The sequence below is a fragment of the Eublepharis macularius genome, chromosome 6, assembly GCF_028583425.1.
Source record: "Eublepharis macularius isolate TG4126 chromosome 6, MPM_Emac_v1.0, whole genome shotgun sequence".
NCBI classification, from domain to species: domain Eukaryota; kingdom Metazoa; phylum Chordata; class Lepidosauria; order Squamata; family Eublepharidae; genus Eublepharis; species Eublepharis macularius.
The window spans coordinates 58,519,302-58,531,920 of record NC_072795.1 but is presented as its reverse complement, the minus strand read 5'-3'; the positions used below and the strand labels follow the sequence as shown (position 1 = coordinate 58,531,920).

At 43.5% G+C, this 12,619-nt stretch overlaps 1 protein-coding gene across 1 annotated transcript in view; it reads right to left on the bottom strand.

Annotated features, from left to right (window-relative positions):
• DGKG (diacylglycerol kinase gamma) overlaps positions 1-12,619 on the bottom strand; it is a 174,019-nt gene that overhangs the window by 65,048 nt on the left and 96,352 nt on the right. Inside the window, exons 12-15 of the mRNA XM_054982781.1 lie at positions 8,961-9,049; positions 7,844-7,960; positions 1,053-1,151; positions 232-348 (exon numbers count right to left, since the gene is read on the bottom strand). Coding sequence (XP_054838756.1) covers positions 232-348; positions 1,053-1,151; positions 7,844-7,960; positions 8,961-9,049 — 422 coding nt within the window. The remainder of the gene's footprint in view (positions 1-231; positions 349-1,052; positions 1,152-7,843; positions 7,961-8,960; positions 9,050-12,619) is intronic.

Sequence of the window (12,619 nt, the reverse complement as noted above, 5' to 3'; positions counted from 1 at the left end):
GATATAAAGATATTCTTCTGCCATTTTTAAAAAATGATTGATGCCCTGGTGGCCTCGGGGAGGGGTGCAGTAGCTACTTCTGGGGGATTGAGGCTGTGGCGAAACCTGCCACATGGAAGCTCTGCTGCTGCTACACTTTTTCTGTAGCCACACCAGCAATGGGGAAACTACAAAATCTCATCCCTGAGTGGAAAGCACCTGAGAAAGAAAGGGAACTCCCATGTGTCTCACCTGCAGCCCATGCCCATCCACTGTCATAGTGTTGTATCTGAAGGTCAGGTTTGTATCATCTGGGGTAGTGCTGGATGGTGATTCACTGTCTGATCTTCTTGGGTGAGATTGCCTATCCTTTGGAATAAGAAAAAATGCATAAGAAGTTCAAAATATGGATGATGACCTGCACATAAAAAAGGACTGGAGAATTCACAGAAACAGAAAAGAGAGACCACTTAATTGCATTGATGTACAAAGCCATTCCAAAATATCATGCAATGCCAGAGCAAATAATATACCACATATGCTGTCAGAATGCTAATAAGTTGATAAACCATCAATAATACATTTCATAAAATTTGAACAATTCCTTTTATTATAGTGATCTAGCAACATAAGGTTCTGGAAGTCCTCAGTATAGCACTATAAAATTGGCTTGAATCTCTGTTCACACAATGGCTCCAATGTTCAACCAATGTCTTGCTTCCTAGTTTGATTTTGTTTCAAGACTCCACAGTTAGGCAGTCTCCACAGCTAAAAATATATGAGAAGCCCATCCACTTACCCTAAAAAAGTGTCTCTTTAATCATTACAAATGCCTCATGACTGTGTTAGGACATCTTAAAGAGTGCATTAATTCAACAGACTGATAAAGCCATCTCAGCTAGCAAAGTAAATTTCACAAAGATGAAATGCCTGTTATAAATCATGGCTTTAAATTAACAAAGTTAGCCTGGGTAAATTAATGGTACAAGATTTTAGAGGTCTAGTTGTCTTAATAAGCAAGACAGAAAATCCCAGTAATGAAGCCTGTGTTATGAGCGCCAAACCAGACTCACCAGAACCACGGGGCAGATGTGGGAAGGCAATAAGATGTGGTCCTTGAGCTGCCCACCATCACACTCTGGCTTCACATGAGAGGCACATTTGTTGTGAAGCTGCAAGAAGAGAGACAGGGTTTGAGCATGAATAATGAATATTGTTTATTAGGGACAGAATGGGAAGTTGAACACATAAAGCTGCCTTATACAGAATCAGACTATTGGTCCATTAAGGTCAGTTTTTTCAACTCAGACTGGCAGTGGCTCTCCAGTGTCTCAGGTAGAGATCATATATCATTTATAACAAGATCCTTTAATTGGAGATGCCTGAAATTGAACCTGAGACTATCTCCATGCCAAGCAGATGCTCTATCACTGAGATACACCCCCTCCCAGGAGCAAGCCAAACCAACCTCTGTGAGTACCAGCAGTGCAGCAGGGAGTCACTTGACTTGGGGTTTTTTGCCACTGGCTGGTCCAAGCCAAGTGGTCATGTGCTGCTAAGAAAACCACAGGTGCTTGGTTTGCTCCTGGTCACCAGTAGCCCTACAGGGCAGCAGGCCAATGTGAACCTCCCTGGTAAGTTTAAGGGTCAGTCCTCAATAAGAATAAGAATGTACATGTCCTTCTCTAGAATGTGTAATATATCATATATCTAATTCCAAACTGGGCTATAGAGTATGGGTTAATAGATTAGTAAAATGGAGGTAGGGACAGGTAGTAGAGAGGCCACTTGATGGGGTAGCAGGGGGAAAATGGGTGGAATGAAATGGTGTCCCACAGCATTGTAATGTCACTTCCGGCTGCAAATCCAGAAGGGACATCACCACACTGAGGAATGCTTTACGATTTACTCAAAACTCTATGATAAAAGCCATAGTGTTTCAGGTGAATCCTAGAGCATCCTGCAATATGGTGATATCGCTTCTGGTTATACAACCAGAAGTGATAATGTGGTGCCATGGAACATTGTTAGGGTGAGACTCCACCCCCTTGTCTCCCAGGGGTTGCCAAGAGAGGGCTGGCAACCCTAGATAGGAGGGCTACGTCTAAAAGACAGAAGGAAGCCCTGAGTTTGCTGAAAAATCTGGTAAAATACATCAGGGGATTAAAGTGCCAGGGGCTCTTGGAAGAAACGGATTTTCTGGATCCATTTCAATCAGCTTCAGGTTGGGATTTGGAACAGAAACTGCACTCGTAGCCTTGGTAGATGACCTCTGTTGAGAACTAGATAGGATGGTTGTGTGACCTGGCTAGTCTTGCTGGATCTCTCAGTGGCCTTCGATATCATCAAATACATATCCTTCTGAGTTGCCTGAGTGGCCCTGGGACTAAGGGGCACCGTGTTACAGTGGTTTGAATCCTATCTGGGTGATCAGCCACAGGAGGTGGTACTGGGGGACTCCTGTTCTAGCCCATGGCCTATGGAGTCCCATAGGGCTTGATTTTATCCCCCATGATATTTAATGTTTATGTGAAACCACTGGGAGAGGAAATCAGGAGGTTTAGTCTTTGATGTCACTGACTGGTGGATATGACGAACCCTTTTTCCCACCAAAATTCAGTTTGCCTGCTTTTGCTGAGTAGCCCCAAGTAGCATGTTAATCTTTGTGGTTTGAAAGTATGTTTGTCCCACCCTGACAGTCATATATAATTTTGGCTTTTTAGCCCAGCCCAGGAACTTGTTGCGGAGAAGCAGGAGCCCTCTTCCTTTTTTGCAAATGGCACGAGAGGCTGTATAATGCTCAAAAGGAAATAACAGCTTTATTTAACGGAGCAGGAATTGAATAAGTGTAGTCAGGGCATGCAAGTGCTGAGGTAAACTTTTGTTGGTAATACAGAATATACTTTGAGTAACAGACAAAATAATTTTCTTGAAGCTTAGTTTCTTATATCTTTGGTTCTTAGCAGTGAGTGGCGTTTACAGCAACAATGTTTCTTCGCAGAGTTTTCTATGACAGCTCAGGTTTCCTGGAGTTGTTAAAAAGCAGTTTTCCCTTCACAACAGATCTGGGATCCTTCACAGAGCCAAACCTCCTTTAGAAACTGGGCAGGAATTAATCTTCTTCTCCTAAGAAGACGTAGCCCTTCTTCTTCTGGCTTGAAAGGGGGCCTAACTTTCTACCAAATCACTCTTGCCAAAACACATTCCCAGTTCTATGGTGTCTGTGTCAAGTGGGCTTCAGCTTCTGCTGACACTTATACTAACAGTACTTAAATAGAATTCTTCTTCAGCACAGTGATGTTACTGTTAAGGCAAAAGTTTTCCCTTCCCTCACTCCAAAGGGGAATTTGTCTGACCTCCCCTGTCAGACTCACTTACAAACTCTCTCTGAATAATCCTGTCAGAAACCAACTGTCAGACCTTCAGCTTGGTTCTAACTGACCACTCAGAGAGCAGGGAGCAGCCTTTCACTAAAGCTCTCCATTCTAAGCAAGCATTAATTCTTTCCCTCCAAGTTCTGTGATTGCTGCACTTAGGAAACCTGCTTTCAAGTGCAGTCCACCACAGTGGATGATACCCAGCTCTACCTTTCTTTTCAATCTAATTCCAAGAATGCTGTTGCCATTCAGAACCACTACTTGCAGTCAGTAATGGGTTGGATGAGGGTGAACAAGCTGAAACATGATCTTGACAAGTAGGCTTGCCATCACCTCACCAGGGAAGAGAAAATCCCTGCCTCACTGCTGCTCTCCAGCCACACTCACCTGGCTGGTAGGAAGGGGAGGCATGGTGGGAGAAGAAGCGCATGCATGTGCTTCCCTATCCTGCCGAATTGACTTCAGTGCGCCTGGCATTTTCTCCCTTGTGCTGGCATCAAAAACCTCCAAATGGGCAATTTTGGGCTTCAGTTCTTCCTTCGTGTTGGAAAATGTCATTTTCCAGCACATGGGAGGAAACTCTGACCACACTGAAGCCAGTTCAGCAGGACGGGGGAGCGTGTGTGTGCATAAAGTGGAGTAAATATCATGCTGCCCCCCAGGCCCCTGCACTCCTGTACCCTAGGGCCCCTGGCACCCCTACTGACAAAATAGAGGTTCTCTGGCTTAGTAGAAAGGCTGATCAGTGATGTGAGATCTCCTGTCTTGGATGGGGTTACATTCCCCTCAAAAGTCAAGATTACACCTTAGGAGTACTGCTTGACACAGAGGTCACCTTAGACAGCCAGGTGGCTGTGGTGATTTGAAATGCATTTGCCCAGCTTCAGCTCATACATCAGCTGCATCCATTCCTGGTTCAGTCAGATCTAACCACAGTGATTCATGACTTAATTTGACTGGACTATTACTGTGCGTTTTACTTGGGACTACCCTTGGACAGCATTTGGAAGCTGCAGTTAAAACTGAATGCTGCAGCTAGACTGCTGGTCAGGGCCAGCTATCAAAAACATGTGATCCCAATATTACAGCAACTGCACTTGTTACTGATCTGCTCCCAAGTCTATTCAAGGTTAGAGATGGGCACAAAAGGGAAAAAACGAACCTTGCGTTTCGTAGTTCATTGCGTTCCACGAACCACGAAACACAAACTTTCACAAACTTGTCCTGTTTTGCGAAATGATTCATTAGGTTTGTGATTTGTCAGATCCTGGGGCCCTACAATGGCCCCGTTCATACCCAGAGATGCCAAGCTCACAGGAAGACTTCAGCAAGCTCTTCTCCAGCCACCCTCCAAGTAGCTCTTTTCAGGCTCTCTTTGCTGACTTTTCCCTCCTGGCCTCCTGCTTTCTGCCGCTGCTGGAAGAAAAGTCAAGTGGAGCGTATCTGCTTGGGTTTTCCTCTCTTCAGCTTCTATTTGCTGACTTTTCCTTCCTGACCTCCCGTCCTCTTGCTGCTCTGACATGCCCTCCCCCCGCCTCCAAGTTCTCGAAGGAAAAGCTGCTCTGGGGAGCTTGGGGGCAGGGGTGGGTGGGGAAGGCATGTCAGAGCAGCAAGAGGATGGGAGGTAGAGAGTCAGGGAAGGGATCCTGAAGCTGGCAAGCAGCAAGCAGCAGCAGAAGGAGCTGCTGAGGCTGCTGCTGCTGCCGCCACTTCACCATCCCATTCTTAAAAACGGAGAAGGGAAACAGAGAGGGGAAGGAGTCTCCAACTACAGTTCCCAGGTAAACTTGCGCAGACTCACCACATGTAATTCATCATTTGTAGCTTTGCTCAGCTCTCAGGTTGGCAGGGAGAGTTGCCTAATCAATGTTATGTGGGCTAAGATTGGGGTTTCCACGGCAACAAAAGGTCTGCAGACATTCCAGGAGTATGTTGCCTAGGGAATCAATGGATCGGCACCAGCCAATCTGACATCATGAAGCATTTACAAATCGAACAAATTGGCCCCCAAAGTCGTGGATTTTGTGAAAAACATGGCCCCACAAAAGGCATTTCATGATACACGAATCAGCCCAATTCATCACAAAATTTGATTCGTATTTCGATGCACGCCTATGTCTATTCAAGGTATTGGTTCTATCCTTTAAAGCCCTATATGGTTTGGGGTCAGGGTACCTGAAGGACCGTCTTCTTCTATATGTTCCTGCCCAGGAGTTAAGATCACAGGAAGAGGCCCTTCTGACTGTCCCATCAACCAAAGAAGCTCAGTTGGTGGGTACTGTAATACTACTTTGGCGCTTTCTCCTTTAACCTTCATCAGTAGGTGTTTCAAGTCTTCACTATTTTCTGCCAGTGACATGGTGTCATCTGCATATCTCAATTTGTTAATGTTCCTTCCACCAATTTTCACTCCACCTTTTTCTATATCTAATCCTGCTTTCCTTATGATATGCATAGAGGTTGAACAGATAGGGATATAATATGCATCTTTGTCTAATACCTCTGCCAGTTGGAAACCATTCTGTTTCCCCATATTATGTCCTAACAATAGCCTCTTGTCCAGAGTACAGGTTGCGCATAAACACAAACAAGTGCGCCCCCTGTCCTGCAGGGCAGGCAAAAGGCAGCGTGGGGGGCTGCGAGGCTGCCCGCGCTGCCGCCTGCGTGCTCTGGCAGCTGCTCCCAGTGCCCCCTCCCTGGCGGCGCCTGGGGCAGACTACCCCCCCTCAATCCGGCCCTGGTTAGGTGCCCAACCAAGAAGGCCCTCTCTTGAGTTGTCACCTGCTTAATCTCAGAAGATGGGGAAACCTGAAGCAAAGCCTCAGAAAATGACCATAATGGTCAGGTAGGTTTGTAAGGGAGAAAGTGGTCCTTTATGTATGTGGAACCCAAACCACACAGGGCTTAACACCAGCAATTTGAATTGATTTGGAGCCATGGTAGATGAGTGAAGACTAGGGCTGCCAAGCCGCAACTGGGGGCAGGGGATCACCCACTCCCACCTCTTGTTTCCTGCCATCACTCATACAGCCAATGGGAGAAAGATAACCTTTAAAAAAATTACTACCGTGTGATGGCATGATGTTACTTTTGTGGAGGAAAAACAGAAGCTTTACAATAGTTTTTAATAATTTATACAGAGGTGTGGTACACTGCTGCCACTGGTGCCCCTATGCCCTTGCCCCCCATCTCTTGCTGGTTGCCAGGCAAAGCCAAGACTATAGTAATCGGTCCCTTTGACCCACTCAATTTAACATCCTGGCTACAGCATTCTGCATCAATGGAAAATTGCAGCAATCTAATCTAGCTGTAACAAGAGCTTGTACGACAGTGGCCTGATCTTTCCTGTCCAGGAAAGACAGCAAGTGGCTTACCAGTCAAAGCTGATAAAGGCCCTTCTGGCCAAAGGTGCTACCTGTGTATACAACAATAAGCCTGAGTCCAAGTGCACCCTCAAACTATGGACCTCCGCCTTTAATGGGACTGCAACCACATCCAGAACAGATCACACTTTAAATCACAGACCACACCTTCCACTGATGAGTAGCTCTTCCATCCTGTTGGGATTGAGTTTCAGTTTATTATCCCACATCCACTCCGAAATGACCTTCAGGTACTGGTTCACTGTTTCTACAGCCTCCCTACGCAACTGCTCGCCCTTAGCTAATGATCAGAGATATTCTGCCTCTGAACAGGGAGATTCAGCCTAGTCATCATAGCCACTAGTGGACCTGTTTCCATGAATGTGTCTAATCTCCTTTCCAGGCTAGGCTAGCAGCCATCACTCTATTATCTAGTAATGAATTCCTTAAGTCAATTATGTGATGATTTATCTGCAGGCCTGACAAACCCCCTCTTCCTGTTCTTGACATTTTATTCTACAAAGCCAATTGGCACACCCAACCAAACACATGGCAGGGATATTCCCGCCTACTCAAATTCTTCATTTAGAGTTGAAAGAAATGAAACTGTCTCTTGGAAGAAAGAAACAAGGCATCCTGTGTGCCGTAAAGGGGGTCAAAGAAAGACAATGACTATGATTGCCATGAGAGTGATGCATCACATCACTGGACCCTGGGTAAGCTTTTCTGAGGAAGCCAGAGTCTCTCTCTCACACACAATATATTAGAGACTTTACATCCTTTACATTCTTTCTTTCATGCAGCAGTCACAGAACTGCTGCATGGACTGATACATGCCAGGCACTGGCAGTGTTCTGTGCCTTTTGTATTTCTTCTTGATCTCATGAATGCTAGGCAAGCAATTAGCAAAGTATATTTGTGTTCCAGGACTCCTCAGTAGCATTCTGTGTGATGTCATTTTCATGCCATTTTCTCCCTCTCATTTATTGAGAGTTTGCTGTGATCATTACTAACACTAACACTGATGAATCTTGGCCTGCTGACTTAGAAGGAACGTTGCCCTGGACAGTTTAGCCTTCTGATATTCTTGGTAAAAGTAACACCACACGCTCTTCATGTACTCACTGTGATTTGGCACCATACGCAATGTAGTCCGGTAATGCCCTGATAACACTTGATGCTTTTATGACACCGATCACACTTGGCTGGGGAGTTCCCCTCAATCCATGTGTGCTGCATCACCTAGAAAGGCAGGAGACAAGGTGACCCATGCTGGAGAAAGAAATCCAGGTGCTAAATGATACACTGAAAGCAGAAAGGAGGAAAAAAATTCATCTGGAAGGTTCAGTGGAATTGCATTCATTCCCATGTCTCAAGGAAATTCTTGCAAGTTTGGGAGAAATAGAGGACTCAGTAAGTTTGGGGAAGTGCCTACTGATGCTAAGGACAAGCTTTGACTATTCATTATATATGAACAGATTTCATTTCTCCACTGTGATTTTAATTCTCCAATCAGATTTGCCCTACTGTAAAGCAAGTTAATATTGGCGTAAAGGTTCTACATAGCTAGCCACAACGTCACAATACATTATTTCACATGCTGCACATCTTTGAAGTTATTTGCAACATCTGGGAACACAAAATCTGGCTCTCCACTGTGTCTCTCTGACTCCTATTCCTGCCTTCTGATTCTATTCCTATTCTTCTTCACCTTTTACTGTTTCAGTGCAGCTCCTGGTATTGGCTATTACTTTGGCCAATTGATGCATCTTTGGTCATCCAGTTAGATTTGTGACAGAAGCATTCACTTATCTAGGGTACTTAATCATGCTGCTGATGTCCATGGTGGGAATACAAATACTTTTGCACTGAGTTTGAGGAGCTCAGAACAAAGAACATCTCAAATCCAAGAGCTCCTTGACAGATACTGGCCCAATGATTTTTTGCAGTTGGAATGGTGCTGTTGGGCACCCACTTGCAGAACCTCTTCTGTAGACTAAAGAAGTGACATTAAGTGAGTTCAGTGACAGCATCTGTCCTTATGCTGGCACTTGTGAACTAAACTAGAGGCACACGAAACTGATAAAAAGGTTAGGTACAAAATGCAGGAACCTTTTTTTGGTGCTGTTGCACTACTCTAGCTGTGTGGACAGCATGTTCCACATTACAGATAGTTTAGAGCAGATGAAGAATTATCAGCATCTAAACACAAGCATTATTCATTCATAAGTGCTTGACTTACATTGGTATTTCTCTTGGATTTCACATACGTGCTGATACAAGGGGCAATCTCTTTGGCTACGCATCTTTCATGGACTGTGTATTTACAAACTGTACAGAAAAGGGGAGGAAGAGAGAGAGAGAGGGAGAGAGAGCAGCTTTAAGTCTGCACTGAATCCATAATATAAAGGCTACAGCCATTTAGCAAGATTGGCTGTAAAAACTATAATTAAAAATATATTTCCCAAGGCGGTAACTGACTATCTTAATCCTTGGGTTGGTTGTATGAGTAACGTGCAGCCAATGGGTTCATAACTGAGCTAAGCCATAGACTCACTGAGTTCCTTTAAGTCATGCCTCCTATCCTGAATTTAACATGAACATATTCACTGCTCTGGGTGAGGCACTTATCTGTCTAGAAGAGTGGTATATAAGCACAGTTGTTATTATTATTATTATTATCATTTGTAAAGCTGTTATTGAAAGTTGGGTGCCAGAGGGAGCAATTTTAAGCAGATCTGCTCAGAACTAAGTCCCATTTTATTCAATGGGGCTTACTTCCAGGAAAGTGCTCTTAGAATTGCACAGTAAATCACTTTTAGAACTCTGAAATTAACATGTGCTATATATTTGAACAGCATATGGCCTGGAAGAAGGGAACCAGAACAGATAAACTCCCAGAAGCCATGTTTATCAGGGACTGCAAGAAAAATGCTTCTTTAAACTTACAGGGACCGTGCAAAACTTTAAAAAGTAATGATGAGAAATGGTTCCAGGTACTGGGAGAAACGACATCATGATGTTTCAGGAAACATTATCAGCACCAAAATGATCTGTGTTGGAAAGTGGTTAATGTGTCAGAGAACCCATGTGGAATAGTAGTCAGGGTGTCTGACTAAGAATGGGGAAATCAGGGTTCAAATCCTCACTCTGCCACGAAACTCTGTGGGTGATCTTTGGCCAGTTGCACTCTCTCAACCTATCAGCCTAATCTACTCACAGGGTTGTTGACAGGATAAAATGGAGAAAGGGGAGCCATGAATACAGCCCAGAGATAAGGTAAGATAAATATGATATATAAATTAGATAGATATGGGACACAATGTTTGGACCTTAAACAGTATTGGATGGTGGTTAGAGTATCACACTAGAATCTGAGAGATCCAAGTTTGAGTCCCTACTTTGCCTTGGAAGCTTCCTAGGTGACCTGGAGACAGTCACATGCTCTCAGCCTAACCTACCCCACAGGGTTTTTGTGGGGATAAAGTGGAGGAGAGGAGACCAAAGTAAGCCTCTTTGGAGGGGGGAGGGGAAGTATAACCAAAGTACATAAACATGAGTTTAGTTCTACCATTAAGTCATGCCCCAGTCTTTTAGAGAAGATTTTACTGATGTGCATGCAAATAAGAAGAGTGCTTAGGCCAAAATCACTTTCTAAAGTCCCAATCAGGCATGACATCAACCTTATGTATACTTACAGGTACCTTAATTGTTATGTCTGTTTGTGCAAGCTTATCTTCATGTAGGTTTGGTGCAGTATAGTGGTTAAGAGCGACGGGACTCTAATCTGGAGAACCAGGTTTGATTCCCCACTCCTCCACTTGAAGCCAGCTGGGTGATCTTGGGTCATAGCTTCTAGCTCTCTGAGCCCCACCCACAGGCTGATTGTTATGAGGATAATAACAACATACTTTGTAAACCGCTCTGAACGGGCGATAAGTTATCCTGAAGGGTGGTATACAAATCAAATGTTGTTGTTGTTACTCCTCTTTTCCCATGCTTCCTCACCATTTTTGTGTTCCTCTTAGTATGATTCTGCATCTACATGTATGTGAGTTGTCTACCCCTAGTTCACCAAGGCTGAAGTGCAGAGTATCTGCTGTGAGTTAGGTTGATCTGCTTTTTTGTCTGCGTACTTGCATTTCACAAGGGTCTCTGGAGGGAGGAACCATGTACCAATGTTTTTTATGATTTGGCTTTTTTATGGGATGCGGGTGGGCAGCTGTGGTCAGTTTTTTTAGCATCAGATAACAGATGGACACATATGAACTTAAGTAAAATCATTTGCACATACAAGCTCAGGTTTCAGCTATTGACAATGACTTATTCCATTTAAACACACCACTTGACATTATTATTGATGCCACCTTGTGGCCATCTGGTGATGCCAAAAAATAAGGAAGTATGCATGAAACTGCACAGAATCATGGGATAGCATTCAGATAACGAAAACTGTACTTTAACAAAAACGTGTGTTTGGGCACTGGGCAGGGAACATGAGGATAAACACAAATCTAGCTGGAACAGCCCATCTCTTCCATGCACAAAGGTACATGTGAAACAAGGAAACATAAGTTTACATAAAAGATAATGTCATGTCTGCTTGGGACAACAAGAAAAAGGGGAGAAAAAACACAACCCTGTAGAAGAAGTTAATGTAGAAGAAGAGTAAACAAAGAGGTTGGAACAAAAAAAGTCAATTAAATATAACTCCAATGTGATAGAAATGAAAAAAAAACCCAACCAGTATATAATTTAATTCAACAAATGAAAGTGCAAAAGTATGATTAAAAATATCAAGTGTGGTTCAACATATAAGTACCATACCCTTGTATATACACATAGTAAACTCACATGTATACTCACAGAGAGACTCGCCTAGCATTGACCAGAGCCAGGGCCTTTTTGGTCCTGGCTCCAACCTGGTGGAACGCTCTGTCTGATGAGACCGGGGCCCGGCAGGACTTCCTTTCACCAGGCCTGTAAGACAGAGCTGTTCTGCAAGGCGTATGGTTGATGCTGGGCAGGGCCCCCCACCGGTCCCTCCCTATCAGGAAATAGCTACCACCTGATCCTTTTGTGATATTTTTTTTAGGGACGGTTGGATGATGGATTATATGAATTGTTTCCATGCTGCTGCTTTTTGTACCCTGTATTTTAGATTTTAAATTATATATTATTGTCTATTGGTTTTAAAGTTGAAATGTTAAAGTTTTTTATAATGCATGTTGTAATCTGCCCTGAGCCCGCTAATGCAGGGAGGGCGGAATATAAATTGAATATAAATAAATAAGTTAGTACCTTTTATCTTCATATGTATAGAACCAGAACCAAACATGTTTTGGCCCGAAGGCCTTCCTCAGTGGCACATATTGATACAAAGCACTTCATCAATATAGTTAATAAATCCAAGATACCTGACCCTCCACAAAATTGACACAAGGATGTTTTATTTAAAAAAAAGTGTGGAGAAAATGCTACCACTGAGATTAATAGTACAATCCTATGCAGTTACTCCAGCCTAAGCCCACTGATTTCAATGGGCTTAGACTGGAGTTACTCTGCATAGGATTGTGCTGAAAATGTACTAACATACCTGTGTATGCGTTAGCTTACTATGTATATGTACAAAGGTATGGTACTTATACTTTGAACCACGCTGTGGATGTTTTTAATCATACTTTTGCACTTTCATTTGTTGAATTAAATTATATATTCATGTTTTATTCATTTGTATCATGTCTGCTTAGGCTCTGAAACTACAGAAGGACTATATTGCTTAATACTTGAGCAATAATTTAGCAATTTGCTGTGCTGATAAAAGGAATCTAAACATCTTCAAGCAGTAGAGAACTGGGTCTTTAAGAAAGTCAGCAGTGCATGGCAAGTGAGGCGGCCTTG